Source organism: Mesitornis unicolor, unplaced genomic scaffold (assembly GCF_000695765.1).
Source record: "Mesitornis unicolor isolate BGI_N332 unplaced genomic scaffold, ASM69576v1 scaffold53728, whole genome shotgun sequence".
NCBI lineage: Eukaryota > Metazoa > Chordata > Aves > Mesitornithiformes > Mesitornithidae > Mesitornis > Mesitornis unicolor.
In genome coordinates, this window is record NW_010202253.1 from 1 (window position 1) to 19,543 (window position 19,543).

General features: G+C 37.6%; 1 protein-coding gene across 1 annotated transcript; it reads right to left on the reverse strand.

The window, feature by feature from the left end:
• Window positions 1-511: 511 nt before the first annotated feature.
• On the reverse strand, window positions 512-19,037 carry PROM1 (prominin 1; the record flags this gene model as incomplete). Its single annotated transcript, XM_010190323.1, has 13 exons — window positions 512-615; window positions 1,033-1,156; window positions 1,903-2,055; window positions 4,098-4,257; window positions 5,370-5,378; window positions 5,994-6,057; window positions 7,269-7,343; window positions 7,747-7,964; window positions 9,259-9,348; window positions 11,653-11,716; window positions 14,462-14,582; window positions 17,296-17,451; window positions 18,904-19,037. Coding segments are annotated over 13 exons (1,472 nt in total), but the record flags the coding sequence as incomplete, so codon positions are not given.
• Window positions 19,038-19,543: the final 506 nt, after the last annotated feature.

Below are 19,543 nucleotides of genomic sequence, written 5' to 3' on the forward strand. Positions count from 1 at the left end.
AGACATTCAAAACCTGCTTGGACATGTTCCTCTGCAACCTAGTATAGGTGATCCTGCTCTGGCAGGAGCATTGGACTGGATTATCATTCGAGGTCCCTTCCAACTCCTAATATTCTGTGATTCTGTGAAAAACACCTAGAGGATCAAGTGTTGAGAGAATGATTAACGATGTTTTCATATTCTAAGAAAATGAGCTCTTAAAAAGAGTTCTGGCTATAGTTTTTGAAGGTCAGTCTATAAGAAAGCAAGTAATTAACAATTTCTGGTGGTCTCAAAGATGCAAAATGTTTTTTCCAAGAGCTCAACTAGTATCATTATATGATATTATGCTAAGACTACCTTTAATAACTCACATATAGGAGAAAATTGTTTTTGCTAGTAATTCACTAAAAAATGAGAATGTCTTCTGGAGCACATGCCATTTTTGCATATGCTTGAAATACAAAACATAGAAGTTACCACAAAACCAATACATATCAGCTGAATTAAATCTTGACCATAACTTTAATACCTGTACACTTTCTCAAAAGTCAAGTTAATATTAGGATTTTTAAACAGGATGCCAGAAAGATAGTTTTTCCAGTGTTGGTTTAGTAAGTAGGGAGTATCCAAAACCTAGAACACAAAATTCAGTAATGTTACTATAATTCAGAGTTTTCAATTAATGAATTTATTCATATGCAATCTTTTGACACATACCCAGATCTAAGCTTATCACCCAATAATGGAAACACAAGCAAAACAGCAAATTCAACCTCTGGTGCAGAAAGTAAATATTAAAGCTCCACGTCACCAAGAAATGCTGAATCACAGAAAAAACTGTCTTCAAAGGAAGATAGGCATGCAGTATTTACATTGCAAAGCAAATTAAACCAAGAAAGGATGAATGTCTCTAGTGCGTAAGAGGAAAGTAAAACCAGATCCAAACTCACTTGAAGTGTCCCATAAAAAATACTAAGCCACACATAACTAACAAGACCATCAGGACTCATGAGAAATTTATTCATTGTTAAATAACTTGAGTAACTTCACCTTAAATAAAGTTTTATCTTCAAAGGGCTCACAGACCAGTTTTTCGACATTTCCACCTGTGATAAAAGTGAGCACCACCACAATCATCAGCACCCAGGAGAAAAGAAAACTGAATCCAACACCACTGAAAAAGAAATAAGTTGAGTAAATTTTTGCTTTTTAAGAACAAAGCATGTATACTTTGGACAACAGTGAAGCCAACAATTAGCAGCTATAACAAATATAAACACTGCTAGATGGTTGAAATACTTGTTTTCCAAGTATGCTCTTGGCCTCTGAAACATCTTATACACTGCAGTCCTGTACAGTCTTCAGCTAAAGCATATGCAAAATGCTCCCATTTGCACTGGGCAAGCAAACTCTTAAGATTTAAGAGCCACAAAAGCATATAATTTTTTTAAAATTCAATACTCTAGCCTTCTGCTCTCAAAAATAGTTTTACACAGACTTCAAATGCAATCTTCTCTTGCACCCAACAGAAGTGACATTAAACCACTACTGGAGACATTCAAAAGCAACTCCAAACCTCCTAAAGTGCTCCAAGAAAGTCAAATGTTTCTTGCCTCCCCACGTGGCTTTTTTTTTCTTTTAGGCAAGTGCTCAAGTGTACTAAAAAGATACAAGTTCCCTGTATATTTCCAATTATCTTTTCCCAGTTTTTGCAATTTCCAATTGGGCTTACACAGAAATGTAAGCTCCAGCACTTGCCTTAACACAGTAGATTCAGAGGTTTTATCCTTCAGCTTTGATCCTCAATGAAAGAGAAATCCAAAATCCCCAAGTCCCTCAGTGGAAGTACGTGAGATTAATATTTATTTTTGTTCTATTTTTTTCAGCACATATACACAGGTAATGCAAGTGAAACCTTACGCCATAAGAAAGTTTCCTCCGGTGTTGGAGATGCAGCCTCTGGTTGTTGGAGAAGCATGTTTATCATAACCACAAGTGCCACACAGCAGGCCAAGATAGTAAAAGACCAGAATCAGGACCACCATGCAACACAGAATGAGACAACCCAGCCACCTAAGGAATCAAAGACAAAGGAGCTGGTTATTAGCATGTAAAGAACACACTGGAGATCTGCAGAACACATCAAGCAATAAAACTGGCCCATGCTCGATTTTGTTTGAGCAACAAATGCTAGTAATAAAAAAAAGCATTTCCTACACAACCATGTATTTTAGGCCAGAACATAATTGCTGTTGAATTATAGACAGCTGCTACTGAAGGGCTGGGGAGCAAATATCACAGGAACAAGGTGTTCCAAACTGCAGCTGCTGCAGGTGGACTGTACCAAAGTGTCAAAGTGCCAAACAATGACTCAGACGAGGCAGATGCTCAAACAGTAATTTACTCAAGAAGCAAAGGAGAAATTTATGAATATGGACTGGCCACTGGTTATGAAGTATGTAAGTGCTCTTACTGGAAGGCTTACTACCTTTTGCACACAGTGTGTTAGGCTCATAATTGTAAGTAACTGTATTTAAGGCTATTAAAACCTAGGCTCTGTCTGTCTATGCTGGAATGCTTTCAATATATGGAGCAGTTAACGCAATGTGATCAGGAGAAAGATACGGGATAGGAACTGAACTTTCATTTTTATTAATTAAGTCACGTACCAGTTCTATCTGTCCACGTATTTGGAGCACATTCATTTATTCACACATTCTGTATCTCATTCTAGCCTTTCACCCTCTAATTGCCTCTGCTCTACTTTTCTTTTCCATCATCACTTGTCCTAGCTTTTATTTCTTAAGCTCCTTTTTCTCCCCCATATACCTTTGTGGGGAGAAAGCAAGAACCAGAAAAATCAGAGAAAGGAATATCATAATGAATATGCATAGCCAATAAAGAGAAAGAACATTAATGCTGATAGGCAGATTCATAAAAGAATACTTATGAACTACGAATAATGCACCTGCAGTTAAGAAAGAGATTGATAGAAAATAATTTGGACAACTACAGGCTTTTTGGTTTCATTTGTACTTCAAGTTCTACTAAGTAAGGTTTGACAAGAATAAGAATTTACGTGTCATGTAGATTAGATATATTTCTCCACTTTTTTGAATCTAAATACAAGATCAACAGAGGCATTCCCTAGCAGAATAAATCAATATATTTATTTGGTTAAATGCAATCTGAGCTTCAAAGGAAGTATTGATATATTTGTCAAATTAAGGCTCACCACAAAAACTGCCATTAAGGAATGGGCTAAAGGTAAGGTTATAAGTAAGGTTCTTAAAATTCAGTCTTCTGCTCACTTTTTTTTTAAATTGCATTAAAAAAATTAAATTGCATTAGCACACTTACTCTGTAGCAGTGAAAGCAATTATGACATGAAGATAGAAGCAATTATCGATATAGGATCAACTGAAGTGTCAAAATTTAGGGAGAAATTGAAGAGCTGGAGGACTGAAATTACTAAAACTGAACAAAGCAAAATGGTATGAAATGAAAAGCTTTATGCTTCAAAATATGAGGTTATTACTCAGCTGTAGGAATCACAAAAGTCTCAAGCAGGAAGAATGTTTTTCTCAAGGTACAATCAAGCATTCACAAAGACAAGTACTACATCAATAGGAAAAAGCATAGGTGTGTAAAGATTTACAAGGTGTGAAGCAGAATCCCTGCTACTCCTCCTCTGTGGTAGAAAAGCTGCAATAAAAACGGAAGGGCTTCAAGACCTTTCCAGTCCTATGCTCTCACAACTTACCTGCAATTCAATAAAAGCAAGTCCTACACAAGAAGTTGTTCTGGCATCGGGCAGCAATCCATTCCTTTATGCATTCTACCTTTGACACTTCCCTACATCTGTGTTTCCTGAAAAAGACCTGAAGGCCTACAGAGTAGAAACTATGTCTTGCTCTGTACTGGAACAGCACCCAGTTTTTGATTAGCTGCAGTTTTGGCTTCTACCAAAATGCCAGTAACAAACAATTGCCTTATAGCATCTTTATTTCACTGTGTTCATTATTAATAGTTTAATTGCCTTTACAGAACATTAAAATGTTATCAAGTATTAACAACAGGTAGCACTTCACTCCTGCCTTATTTCATGTACATACCTGTAGAAATCATACTGCTCCACTACTGGAAAATAATCTTGAACGTATGCTTCGCTCTGTGTAAGATATACTGTCAAATCTGCTAAGATCTTCTGAACAGGGAGTGTTTTTGTGAAGGTAGTGATATTTGAACCGATAGATTCCAGCACATTTTTGATATCTAAAAGAACAAACATATTGCACTGTTATAGATTCACAAAGGAAATTTACATTCCACTTAGGTATTATAAAATGCTATTTGCCACATGTAACAAGCAAGCCATGAAGACAAGCGTGAGGAAGAGAAAAGCAGGCAACAAAAACACTGAGCTTCAAAGTAACACAATGGCATTTGAAAAGACACACTTTATTTTTAGCATTCAGTTGAATGATGAAAGATGTAGATGCTGAGCCAGAGTTCTCTCTTTCCTTTTGTTATAATGAACATCACCTTTTTATCTATCCAGCTTAAATCTTGCTATTCATGCAATATTGAAAATGGTAACACTGAGCGAGACAATTAGCCACTAAGTTTACGAGGAAGATCAAAATCTATTTAAACTCCATCCCTTGGGAACACAACACTGAAAGAAATTAGACTGCCTATACTGAGAATCTATACTAGTTATTTTCAATCTTATTAAAAAGGATTACTTAAATAAATTCACTCCAATTAGTTAGCAACACTGTTGAGATAATGATCAATTAAGCCATTTTTTTTCCTGAAGTTATGAACGAACACGCTGCTCTACACTCACAGTTGAGATACTATTGAGATACACCAAGACAAGATTAGTTCACTTAAACATATTGTCTATTTGTAAAACACGTTGTCTGTTTTCTCTCTCTCTTCCTTCAATTTGGAACACAGTTGGAACAGCAGGATGCATAACATCTTCTTTCTCAAACAAGAACTGGACGAGTTTTTGGCTGTTCATTTTGACATTAACTCTTCTAAATTCAACCAGGTACCAAAACACTCTTCTTTTAAAAGAAGTTAACAAGTAAATACAATTGTTTTTCTAGTAAAACTACCTTTTTTGTTTGATTTGTAGCTCAATCTCAGTTTTTATAAAAACAACATTATAAATAGATAAATTAAGATGGTTTGCCTGTGTTTATGCATATCAGGAGATACTGAAAATGAGAAAATCTGCACTAGATTTCCCAATGAAAAGCATAACATCAGTTTTAGAAAACTGGCTCATTTTAGGCAAGTTCACACAGTATATGCTTGTATACCTACTGTGTTTCATTTTGCCCAGGGGAAAAAAAAATAAAATAAAAACTTACAGGGAACAGCTGTTTATATATGCAGAACAGGTCCACAATGCAAGAACAAAAATTAAAACAGATTAGTATACATACACTATACTACATTTTATTCAAATGTCAAGTGTCCGGGTACTGTCAAAGAGTAACAATTTGAAACTCAAGTAACAAAACAATTAAGACAGGCATTTAAAATATTCTTTCGGCATGTTTTTACCTCCCCTTGGCCTCCCGCTACATTTTAATACAGCAGCAAGTTCAGTTTTTTTAACATCACGCACCTAAATATGTCATAGACACATCGGTCAAGGAAAATCAGCTTTGCAACCAAATAACGAAAAAGCATCAATGTGCAATTGAGATCCCAAGATTTCTCATTATTTGAGTAGTAAAAAGCCTAATAAAACTCCTCCATAAAATACAATATAGTCCATTTTTAGATTTAGTTTTGGGTCCTCATTAAGGCACAGCTGCTTTTTATGGATTTTTTTGTGGCACCAAATTAATAAGAACAGTTTTACATTTCCATTTTTAATGAACTTAGCCCAAAAAATGTATTATCAATAAAAGAAAACAGGAAAATCAGTAAGTGATGTAAAAACATCAACATTAAACAAACAAAGTTAAAGCACAGTTTGTCCTCACCTGATAAAATGTTCCTGGTTTGATTCACCACTAAGTCTGGAGTATCATTAAATGCTGCATAACCCTAAGAATAAAAGTTGGAAATATTATTGCAAGTTTCTCATTGCCAAAGTATCTGTTTTGTTTTGTTTTTTCCTCCTTTATACAAGGAGTGAAAGTATTCATATGCTAAAAGGAATGTGGTAATACTATGAAAAATACATTTTTATCACTGTGCATTAGAAAAGGTCAGAGCAAAATAGGAACTGAAGTATATTTCCAATTCAGTTTGGTCTCCAGGATATTCCTTGGGAAAAAAAAAAAATCTATATTTAAATACACATGCCTCAGTCACAGTAATTTCAAACTTTATAGTACAGTTGCCTGTCAGATCTCATACAAAACTGAGAACACACATATGAAGACTCACTAAGTGAAAGGAGCTACTGTGTACCAGTAAAACACATTCTCTTCACAATTCTGTGCCTTCTTAACACGAAAGCCACGTTACAAACAATGAAATCCAACTGCCTCTAAAGACACTGCAATGCTTTCTTCAGTGAGAAGGGGAAAGAAAGGGTCTCAGCTGTGGGGACCAAGCTCAGCAGCTCATCTGGACAGACGAAATCCCACTGCAGTGGATGCTTGAAGCCTTACTTCCTGCAGGTCTGATCACTGCAGAAGCAGGCGGGGTCTGAGCCCCTTACACACAGCCTCTGGTTTCAGAAAGTGCCTTCTACTCCTAGCAAATGTTTTTGGATTGCTAGATATTTAAACTGTCCAAACTAAGCCATTTTTTTCTAGGTGGAAATCATGGTGTTTTGTGGATAGTCCTGCAAAAATACTAATAGTAATAACATTAGGCCCATTTCACCAGATTTAATATCAAATATGCCCATAAAGAATTTGAAAGTCATATTTCAAAATATCTGGAATACAATACAACTAATCAGGAGAGTGTGAATATTTTTTTTCTTTAGTTTGAACCAAAAAATATAGAGCAGGCTAGTAGATCCATGTTTCTGCCTTTTTGTTTCTTAAGGATTGTTCTTTCAAGCAGACAATTAGCAATACATTTTTTTATCTGTAGTATCCTGGAGATACAAAAGCACTGCTTTCATACTTTCAAATATGAAATCTTGGCCAAACAATGGAATAATAAGGAGACATATCCACCATGAGGCAGGATGAGGCAGGAACAAGAGAATTCTGCCTGAGAAAGCCAAGGGAAAACAAGTGATATGTAAGCATCCCAGTTTGTAATTTCACAGTTTACAAGCTTGTCAAGAAACATACCTTTTGAACCAGACTAGAGAGGTCTATTTTAAGGACATCATTGACCTTGGCAAGCTGTGAGCTCACTCCTGGCAACTAGGAAGCAAAAAGCATTCTTGAGCCACATCAAAGGAATAGTCTTGCTAATTTACAAAGTATTTCAAAGACAGAAGAGTGGGTAAAGAAACCAGAAAGACAATCTGTAGTAGAATATTTCTGAAACTGTTGTTGTACAAATGTAAAGCTTAACCTTGGCATTTTTGGGAGAGCAGATTATTTCACTGCCCAGAGCAGCACTTTAATGTAGCTGCTTGACACAGGCTTTATACTCTTCCACACAGAAGATGAAAACAGTGACTGGAATTACCCAGAAACACAGCATAATGGAAAGTCACTTATCTCACAAGTGACAGCACACACCGAGCCGTTACGTTGCAGAAATACTACTGGGCTTATTCAAGGCAATTACACTGTAAAAGTACGAGAAATATTCTCTTACTCCACTAAAATTGGCATTGATGTTCAGCTGATTTAATGAATTCCTGATGATATTGCAAGTCGAGGCAGCCTGAGCCGCAGAGCAAGCAGAATCATTGAGGGTGTTGCTTAGGTGCACTTTAACATCTGTCAAGTTTGAATGAAGCCTCTCTGTTCCCTCCTGCAAAACCTCTACAGAGACGCTCACATTTTCCAGTGCTTCCTTTGTTTCTCTGATGGCTGCAAGGATGTAAATGTAAAACTTCAATTAGAAGCTAGTCTATAGGTACAAATACGAAGAGAAAATGTGCACGTGTGAATGCTATGATGTTCTTAACAACAGTGATTTTAATAACCCTACCTCCATCCCAGAAAAACCCTCTTGCACAGAATACATATTTATAGCACACAAAAACTCATCATTTATGTACTCCTGCAAACAAATGAACATGTTCAGGCTACTTTTATTGATATCCTATCCAATTCCTAGATTACTTTTTTCTACCCTTTCCCTATCTCTCCTTACCCCGTGGATTTCAGTAAAGAACTTTTAACATTTGGTCATTAGAAATTACAAGAAAGCCCATATCCACTAAACAGTATTTTCAGTATTTTGGTTGTAATCCAACTCACAAATTATGTTGCTGCAAGATGAAAGGGAAAATCATGTTGCATCAGCAAGTATCAATGAGTTTTCAGCACTGCCTGGCTTTAGATTTCATCCCAACCACACCAAATAAAACCACAACCACTGAACAGGTCTTTAGTAGACAAAAACTACACAGATACAACTAAGAATACACAAGTTACAAAAATAAAGTGCACTTCACACAACACAAGGTTTTTACTGTATTTTTTTACCTTTGATAGCCCTTTCCACTTTGACTTCAAGACAAATATGAGAAATAAAGCAAAAAAGAATGATGGGAAGTGAATGAGAGAGAATTAATGGATAAAAAACCAAAAGTGACTCAAGTTCACAGATGCCTTTCCCTTTACTCTATAAGCAGTACCTGATTCCTGAAATAAAACCTTAAATACAAAAAACAGTAAAAGAATATTTTCTTTAAAGGGAGATAGAACTAAGCAAAAGCAATGCTAAACTCAAAAATACAATGAAGAAATGATGGTTAGCACTCTCACAACAGGTGTGGCAATGTACAGGATGGGGCCACTGTACTGTCATTCCCTGACCTGTTGAAGACAGCTCCTAAAGCACAGTTTCCCTACTCTCCCTTATACTCAGTGGAAAATGACAACCACCCTGAGCAGGGAATTCAGATTTCATCTCTCTTCAATGACTGCTGAAACTAAGTATCAAAAGTGGCACATAAATCTTTATTTTGTTTTTAAATACCTTTATAAAAAATTCAACATCCTCAGTTTAAAAGAAACATAGAATCTAGGTACTGCATAAAACCATTCCATGCTGTGCACTAGAAAGATGATACCTGTCATACTTTGAAAATGGAACATTAATACAACAATATGTACAACCTTACCTCCATTAATACAACAATATGTACATCTTTACCTCCTGCCATTGTCAGAGCTGCATCAAGCGCGGGACGCACTTCTTTTCCCAGCTGTTCTTGAACTCTACTTCCAAGCAAAGGTCCAACATCTGTGGTATGGAGAGATAAAAAGCCCATTACACACCAGTTCAATTTAAACTACCTCTTAGCATAGGTGCTGTTACTTTTACATAACAAAGCATAGACATAGTATTAAAATTTCTATAAGTTCTGACTGTCAGAACTTAGTGACAGAAGATAATGCAGGAACACAGTTCTCCTTTAGCTAGCTATAGGCCTACGAATGAAATTTGGTGAGAATAGTCACTAGCATTTGACAATATAGGTAAAGAGACATGACATTTCAACAAACTCAAGAACATGTATTTCATTGCAATTACTACTTTTTTGGAAACATTTTTTTTTCCACAATCTATCCTGAAGAGTTCCAACACCTGGACAGGAATTCTGTAGCACACTCTCACTACACACTACGTTTTCATAGTGCAAGAGAAACAAGAACATGAATTCTTTTCCCTTCTCCTGTTCCTCATGTGTCCAGCAATGCCAAGGTCACCCACAGCCCAGAGCTGACAGGTCCCTCTGCTGAAATCCCTTAAGTGCGTTAAGCACATGGCCGCAGGTCCCTGCCCCCTCACACAGGGCACTGGGCACTGATGCTCGCACCACTGGCTCCATGCTCAACCACTGCTGTCCCCACCTCCAAACCCTCATCCCACTGGCTACAAACAGAAACGAAGCTTAGTTCAGCAAGAAGACAGACAAACACCACACAGAGTTGGGTGAAGCATCTTAATGTAACATATCCTTTAAGTAGTTGCTGTGTACCCTCCATTTTCAGACCACTGTAAACAGCTTTTTGGGTTTTCTTCTCTGATGAGATGGGAATACCACATGATACATTACTGTCAGCACTGTCATGTCTGGTTTGGGATAAGAATTATCAAGCAGAAAACACTTTTCAGCATTTCCTTAGGGTGGGAAAACTGAACTCATCCACATTTCTCTCAAGGTTTATGCTACTGTTGATTCCCTTAGAACGAAATCCTCTTGTTCCCAGGTGTCACACACTTAATTCCTGCTATTTCAAGAAAATAACAGCTACCTTCATTTATTGATAAGCACTCTCATCACAGATCCAGCTAGGTTCCTGTAAGCTAACATATTAAACTGACATTACGAGCAAATAAATATTTAATTTGAATTTTTGGTCTGGAGTGCCTGGGACACTACACGCTAGTACTTGAAATGCAGATGTCAATTTATTAATCTTCTTACTATAGTCTTAATGATGACACACATTTTTCTTTAGACCAGACCGTTTCTGCCTAGAATTAAGCAGGAAGACTACTTCACTACTACTACAACTACTTTCACAACCACATTCAATGTGCTTTAGTAGCCTCATACAAACAAGACACATTGACCTCAGGGTATGTCAAGCTGGCTGCATTGAAAACTACGTGTAAAATAAATTTTAAACGCAGACAGGAGCATAGATTCTGGGCATGGTAACTCAATTCATGGTAAGTGGCATGTCACTACGGTTGCATAGCTTGATCTCAGCAACAGTCCTGTGTGAAATCAGTTTTGGTATTTCTGTATTTCACTTCAGTCTGAAACGCAGACCTTTACACATTTATTAACACCTACTAATGACACATCTGGAATTCTAATCTGCTTCTAATCTGCACTGAATCCAGTTGACCCTTCCTATCTTTATCAGTTTTGGAAAGTGATGCTAAAATTCCAGAAAAAACCTCAGTGGTTTGGTTGTTTCTGTTTACTGAGGGCTTTAAAAGGTGACATATTGTAAATGTGCTGAAGGGGAAAGCACAGCTGTTGTATTTCAAATTTTATCTCCCACTCTTCAACTGCTCATTCTGAAATGGCAAATACATTAAGCAGCTTTAGAAAGAAGATAAGCTTATACCTCAACTTCTAGCTGAGTAGAGGACAAAGGTATAACAACAAAAATAAACAAATACAGAGATCTCTTGCTCATTTGAACCGTCAAAAGAGCTAGCAGCTCTGTTCCTTGGCATCTGGCTCCACAGTTAAAAACTGAGAAATATTATAAAAAAAGCATTAAGTATTAGTGGTTACTGAACTATAAAAAGGAAAATAAAATATTAGCCTGACTTATTGTATAAGCAATTTAATAAAATACTTATTTCAGGAAATAATATGCATTACACCAGCTCCGAGACATTAAGACATTTTATGTGAAAAGAATTTTAGGCTTTAGTCTCATTTACCACTGAGAACAGCACTTCTGCTTGAAAACCATATTCTCATAAACAAAATTTCACTTTGCATTATGAGCTATTTACAGCATCTTATTGAAGTCTTTGAATACACATCACTAACCCCCTTGAAATCAAAGGACTTACTATTTAGGTCAGAGAGTGCTTTATCCTTAGTTGTGTTGTACTGGCTCACCAAGTAGTCAATTTGCTGAAAAGAAGATGATAAAAACCCTATTAAAATAATTGGAAAAATTAATGCTTTTAAATAATAAGTCAAACTGCCACTTTGAAATAATCAAAATATTTGCACAAACCTCCAAAATCCTACTGTTTTCAGTTAACTAAGCATTTTAAAACCTTGCTTGGCAGAACTGCACGTAATAAAAGATACATTTAATTGGGAAATCTACTTAATTGGAACGTCTCCAGGGTAAATTATTCAGCTTAAAAGTGTTAAGTAGCAGGAACTATGGCCTTATGAAGGCTTCAAGTCAGTCAGGCCAATAAAGTTTTGCATGTCCTCATCTCTGTTATTTGATTTTCTAGTGGCATTAGTTCCCCCTTCACGGAGAGACACGCGACAAGTTGATGGGGTGTTAATTTTGAAGCAATTCACCAACCAGACTGGCTTGTATCTGGTCGACCTCTCAGGGCTTCTCCTGCAGAAAGGAGCCAGCTGCTGCCCTGTCTTAATGCAAATGGTTTTCCTCACTCCCAGGCAGATTTGGCTCACTCACATCTTGGGCTCCACCAAGAAACGGTTAATATAAACCAGCAACTTAGTTGTCACCAGATCCTAGGTTTGGACAAAAGGCTACCCCAGATCTATCCCTAGTAGAAATCTTACTATACTAATTTTGAAAAGACATGGAATAACCTTCATTGATTTCCACATGTTTAAAATGACGCATTATGACTCCTATCCCAACTGAGTCAAAGTAATGTAAAAGTCAACACACTTGACAAATGGGCTTCCAATTTTAAACGTAACTCAAATGTGTACCAAAGTGTATCAGTCTCAAACCTTCTGGAGAGTAAAGAAAAAAATGATAGACAAAAAACCACCGTAAAACCAACCTATTGATCATACAGCAGTGGATGTAATTAAATGACAAAGTATGAGGCAGGCTTTTCCGAAGAAATGAGTGTTTCTAACTGAGAAGGCTGCAGGTATATTTTTGTTTGTATGTTTGTTTTGTCTTCCTAGGCTAATTAAGGGCTCAAATTTTGCAGGGCTACAGGTTTTGCATTGTCTCCAGCAATGTCACAGACAAAAGGGGATTCTGTATAACTAATAGTGTTATCGCTCAATACTCATAGTCTGCAAATCTTCTGTGACAGGAACTCTTAACACGTGACTTCTTTTCACAAATCCTCTTATATGCTGTACACCACATACTGATGAGTCAAGGACATCAGTTAGGATTTCAGAGCTTTACAGCCAATTAGTTGGGTTCTACAACTTTTCAAGAAGCTGAAATCCTTCTCCTGTCCTCAAGAAATTCTTACAAATGTGCGCATATACATGATAACCATCTACCTTGTCTGTCAAAATTACTTAGAAGATGTATTTGATGACTGCATCATTAAGTGCCATCAAGTCTAAAAAAAAACCAAAAAATTAATAATCCTGCACAGAAACTAAAAAGCTACTACCTGAGACTTTAAGGAGCCCCTGGTACAAGTGTTCAAGTCCTGACACACTTAAATTCAATCATTCAGGCAGCTTTACTAACTTTTTAGCTAATGCATATTTTTTTCTCTACTAAGACAGGCACTTCTACGTAACAGATTTTCCACCTCAATGTTTCCAGATGCCAGCACAGCCTGCTTTGAAGGCAAGTGTGGTGCTTTGTGATGCAACCGGATTACATCTTTGTATGCCCTGAGTCAGCTCCAGAATGAAGAAAGGCATTTTGTTTCAAGAGAGACTGTTGGTGTGAATTCCTGTTATACACCTCCCTCACTGGACTGTCACAACAGTGGCATGCACAAATGAGTAACTGTATAGTGAGCAAATCCAGACATGGAGACATTTAATGGCATCCCCGAGATGTCTCCTGTTCTCACACAGTCCTGACAGCAGAAAAACAGCTCACAGGTTATGGGAGCCCAGAGCTACTGTGACTGGGATGGTACCACATGGGATAGGTGTGAACTCCACCTATTTCTAATTTATCAGTCATGTGGAAGTAAAAAGATTAATTAAATTAATTTTATAAATTAGAATTAATGGAAGTCAAGATAAAGGGACTGTTGGACTTTTTTGCCTTCTAATCCATAAAGAACTGAAATTTGTACATGGGAAAGTTTAGATGTCTTCCTTACTAGGATTTCTTCTTTCCTTTCAACGCAAAAAAGATATGCAGGAGACTGGTTTTTAATGGAAATTTGAAAGTAGAAAGGAGAGAATCTTTCTTGTTCAGTATGGCACAGTATGGCACTGGTTTAAAAAAAAAAAAACAGCCAAAAATACTTCTGGAAAAGAAGCTACTGTAGCTCAGTCCCAGAGCACTTACAAGTCCAAAATACAAGGAAATAGGAAAGAGCAACAAGGAATCCAAATACTCAAGTAATATCTTTTTTTTTTAATATTTATTACTTTTAAAACAATATTCTTCCATTTTAGTCACCTTCTGCTAGCCAGCTACACTAGTTCAGGAGGAGGAAAAGGACCTACAAGCATCACTGCAGCGCACTCCAGGAGAAGCTCAGAAGCTGCTCAAAGAAAGCTGATCCATCATGGTGACTCCCAAGCATTTACTGCCATACGAAAATGTCTTACCTTGCATCATTTATTCTGCTTTGTGAGACTGACAAGCAAACAAACAAAATACTGCAGAACAGAAAATACCAGACAGAAACAATTTTTTTCTGCAATACTTTTTTCTTACATCTCTTCACTCCCACCCCCACTCCCCAGGGAAAAAAAAAAATAAATAAAATTCTTTACCGCTGGAGTGTCGTTAAGGAAAATTTTCAGATCTTTAAAATTACTGTTAACCAGTTTCTTTGCTCCTCGGACTTGGTTAGTTAAATGCTGGTTGGCAGCATATGCACAGAGCACTCCAACACTACAAAAAATACAGATAATAGATATTTCTGTAAATGCCCATTCTAGCATAACATAGAACCAAAAAAACCCAGCAAAAAAGTCAACGTTATCAAAATAAATGTTCCCATACATTTATTTACATACTCCTTTTCTTACTACAAGTTCTCACATGCACCACAAGGCGGAGTAGAGGACTTAGCCATGAGGGCAATACAGTACTACCAACTCAAAAAAAGGGTGGAAAAGAAACGTTAAACTCAAAGTCTTCAGAAGTTATTAATGTACAGCTACTTATCCATTTGCATCGATACAGTCAGAAAATGTGTACAGCCTAGGTAAATCGTATGAGAGTTAGAAATGTTAGGGTCTTTTACAAGCATCACTAACCTTTACACAGCTACAAGCAAATGCTCAAAAAAACTGTAAAAAGGAATATTTTACATTTGAAAACTTCAGCAACATTTACTCATAATGGCCCAATTTATTTACATAATTAGATAGATCTTTTAAAAGCATAGTAGTCCCCATTAATGCTAAAATACATAAGCATTTCCTGACAGTAAAACAAAAGGGGGAACGTGAGCTAGACTTCCAGTCAGCACTGCTGCTGTACTTTCTATTTGATCATTCCCCACTGTAAAATTCTAATTACAGCATGGCAGATTTGCACAAACAGTCAGTAAAAAGGCAATTAAAAGTCCCATGAGAGGCTTCAAAAGCTCTCTCAGCATACATAAACCTGAGGTTTTTTGTTCAGTTTAGATGTAAAGTAGACTTAAACAGAAGGATGACTTCGTTTTTAAACACCTCGTATTCACAACAGCTAACCTTTCTGACAAGCATTAGGAAAATCAAGAGTAACCAACAGAGTGGTAACAGCCTCAAAAGCTGACTACAAACCCACTCAATGGGTTAAGCACCAACTTTCCGCAGATTTAATGGGTAGACAGCCCAGATCCACTCAGCACAGGCAGGATGCATCCCCAAAGGGTAATCACTGCCCAGAGGCTGCAGGCAGGGCCGTGACAGGCAATTCGTGTCTCTACCTTTGCACTGTAGTACAACAGCCAAATACTGAACAGACAGCACCCTGGAAGGCCATTACAGACATCCAGACAACAGGAGAAGGGAGTCGCTAAAAATGGGGCTCTGCTCCTTCCTGACTGACAAGCTTCCCGAGTTGGGGTGCCAAGAAGACCTAAATACTAATCTTTTTTTTAAAAAGACAGGGAGCCTGGTATGTGTTTTCTCCACCAGGCAAAATATATGTGGTAAGTATAATTCTTGCTCCAAAGAATGTATGTTCAAAGGAAGCCATAAGGCAGCCACATAAACATGAAATGAGATGGTGGAGAGCAAACGAGTACCTCGAATAACATCATTTGCATCTCCTGACAAGACAGGAGCAAACACCCTGATGATGCTCATCTCCTCTTATCAATGATCCTTTTTTTTTGCTTTTCTTATTTTAGCTTTCCCAAACAATTTACAGGCTTGTTCTCCTGGTACAACTGGTCTCAAGTACAAGGATTTTTGCTGCTCTGACAAATACTCTCCGTAGAAAAATTCTCATTTCAGAGTATGACACAGGGAGAGGTAGCAAGACTATACACTACTGGTGCTGGTCTACTAGGATTGCTTCATTAACATTCTTCTCAACATCCAACAAAACTCAGAACCAGATGACAGGTTTTGACAAAGAGGTTGCTTCTCTACCCAAAATTTCACAGCTGTGTCTTCAAAACTGGCTATTAACTAACCTTCCCAAAAGTCACTAATGAACAAAGGGATAGCAACATCTTTCTTACTACTTATTTAACTACCAGCAAATGGCATAGTTTTATTTCCACTATGACCAAGCCTTTATCATCAGCTACCACTCATGGAATGAGAAGTTGGAATGCATAAAACCCAAGCACCTGAGTAATTTTTAACATAAGCAAAAGTGAGCAGTTTCATTTTGGACACATGCAACACATTATTTCTTTTGACTCTACAAACACAGTAATTGTTTTCAAAGCTTCTTTTTTTTAAATCAGAAGACAAACTAGCTATCTCAGGCTATCAGGAAAAGTAAACATTTGTATATCGCTGTGAGGTTGAGAGTCTATAACAACATCCTTGTTCGTTGGACAGCAGCGTTTTTATGTCCCTTCAATGTTATGCTTGCAGAGCAGAAAGGTCAATTGGATGCCAACAAAACAGTACTTTGTAAGACTTGAGTACGATCATTTTTCTCTTCAGTCTCCTAAATGGAAGGAGTGGGAGGAAACAAGATAGCAGAGATGCTTTAAGCAGACAAAGCACTCTGAACAACTGTGACTACATTCTGAATGTAACTAAAGAAATACACAACATGAGAGAGGAAAAATCTATTTATTATATAACTAAGCCCTCAGTCAACATTCAATAAGCAACTATGAGGAGGAAGGCCAAAAGCAGGAATAAAAAGGACATGCCTTTTCTGCAACAGATTAGAGAACTGTTTAAATGGTCTCTTCGGGAGTCAGACATTCCACACACAATTTCTTGTCAGGTTTCACAGACCGATATAAATGTTACTAATCCAGCTGCAGGAGGGGACCTAAGCTTTGCCTTCAGCTGTGCTTGCAAAAAATTTCAAGTCACAGAAGAGAAACCCCAAACAGATTTACATATTTGCAGAACGCTACTTTCCTCACTACTAGCTAATGAATTTAAGAAAGTAACAAGCTAGGGATTTCTGTACCAACCTTTTCACCAATTCTTTCAGATAATACTGATTTCCAGGTTCTGAACAACATGCATTACCAATCTGGCAAAGCCAAGAGGCTTTCTTAGAGGCCTGCATGTGGTACTTGCCAAGATCCCAAGTATCACTGCCTTCCTTCGGATTTGGATTTCCCCAGCTTGACACATAACAACATCCACAACTTCAAGAGAGAACGTAGAACGCAAGCTCTCTCGGAAGGACAGAAAACTGTTTTTCTATCCAGTTGCCAGGACACTTTCTATCACCAATATTGACTTTGGTATTGCTATGTATGCTTCCTTAAAAAGAAAACGTCCTTTCCCTGTCTTTAAGATGTAGAAGAATTAATAAAGTTACATTTCTTTCCCAGAGAAAACATGTGTTTGCCTAAGCTTGCAGATAGCTAGGAAGTAAAATGAAATAGCAGGTCTCTGTCCCTAAACCCTCAGTTAACCTTTGAAGAAAAGCACATAATTGTTTCAATTATAATTTTGGAATACCAAACCTATTTAGCTATTTGACAGATATTTCTACATCCTGTGCTCTCTAGCAATAGAATCCTATTTTGTAGGACAACATTTATGTATAAAAACAGTGAATTACCAAAACCACTGTATGTATTTCTGACTCAAACTACCAAAATAAGTATTTCAAACACAAAGTGCATGTACTGGAAATGACACACTTAAGGCCTATTTACTTTAAGATAAACAACTGTGTACATAATTACAAGTCTTCTGACTTGTTTCTTGTGCTCTCCTCGAGGACAGCATACTTTCCACATATACCTCACCTTCAGAGAGCACATCCAGGTAGAACTTGGTTTTCTGTAATTTAAAAAATAAACAAACAACTATCATCTTCGTATTTCCTCTACACATCATTCCAGTAAATTTAGTCTTAAAACCTCATCCTAATTACCAGAGCACTGTATCAGTGGAAAAGTGAGGATAATGTTTCTTATGACTAAAATCTACTAGCTGAAATCTTCTAAAAATCTGTAATAACAGCATATACATGTCAGTGTAAACTTGCATGCTGACACACAGAAAAGCCATCCCCATGTTATTAGACTTTTAATAAAAAAAAAAAAAAGAAAGAAAAAATGGCTCATGCTTCCTGCTCTTCAAAGATCTGGTCCTTTGACTGAGGGAATCCCAGAATGGCTGGCACCACAAGAGAAAGAGAGAGGAAGATGCAGAATATATGCTTAGATGGTAATCCTGAAGAAGTCCATGCCCTAGAAATCCCTCCTGTTCCCTCCAGTAGCTGCCTGCATGTGCATTCCACTGGAGGGCCTTTAAAGCAAAGCTCCACTGGCAGAGGTGTGAGTTTGGGGTACTCTGACAGACGCCTGCCTTGCTAAATGTATCTTGTGAAGCAGCACAGCACTTCAAGGAGCCTATGGTGTTCCAGTCAACAAGGCTGTCCTTTTGTGTTTCAACATCGCAGTCAGTTGACATGGGCTTAAACAGATTCAGAGACAGCATCTTCCTTGTGGAAGAAGATCCACGAAGGGCAGCAGCATCCTGTTTTGTACGGAGGTGTGCTGGATACCTGAGCACTCAGTCAGGCTGGGGTCAGTAATATTAGCCTTGAAAAGTCCTACCTTGCCTTGCACAGCACTCCCAGCATTACAGACTTAACCAGGGAGTCATATGAGATTATCTCCACCTGTAGAAACCTCCAGACAGAGCTCAGGCCAACTGCTTCCTTACAGCAAGCACCTGATACTCCTGATGTCTTACACAAAAGGAAAAAAAAGGATGAGTTAAAGGGGCAGTTTCCCAAGTCCTGGAAAACACATTACTAGGGATCATTGATCACCCAGTCATGACCTGGGAAGAAGCATTTGCCAATGCTGGGTATGTTTAATAGCACAAGAATAGCTGGCAGCAAATGCACAAGTCAAAAAGACCAACCAGGGGGACGACCTCTCAATTTCTCTGCTGACAGGCAACATTCCTCAGCCATTACAACCAGACCATAGCATCCTGCAACATGGTGTAAAAATAGCTGGCAAGCTCTGTGAGCTACCTTTAGTTTTGGCAAACTGGGAGGTAAGTTACTAACTTTCTTACTTCAAGGCACTATTGTACTATGAAGAACTTTTGTCCTGTCATCATGGCAGGGATGCACCTATCACCCACACCACCATTCAGCTTTCTGGTCTTCAGAATACTTAAGTGTCATGTTTGTTAGGGAGGTCACAGTCACAGCCTCACAGTCACAGGCCCTGGTTGTCGTCG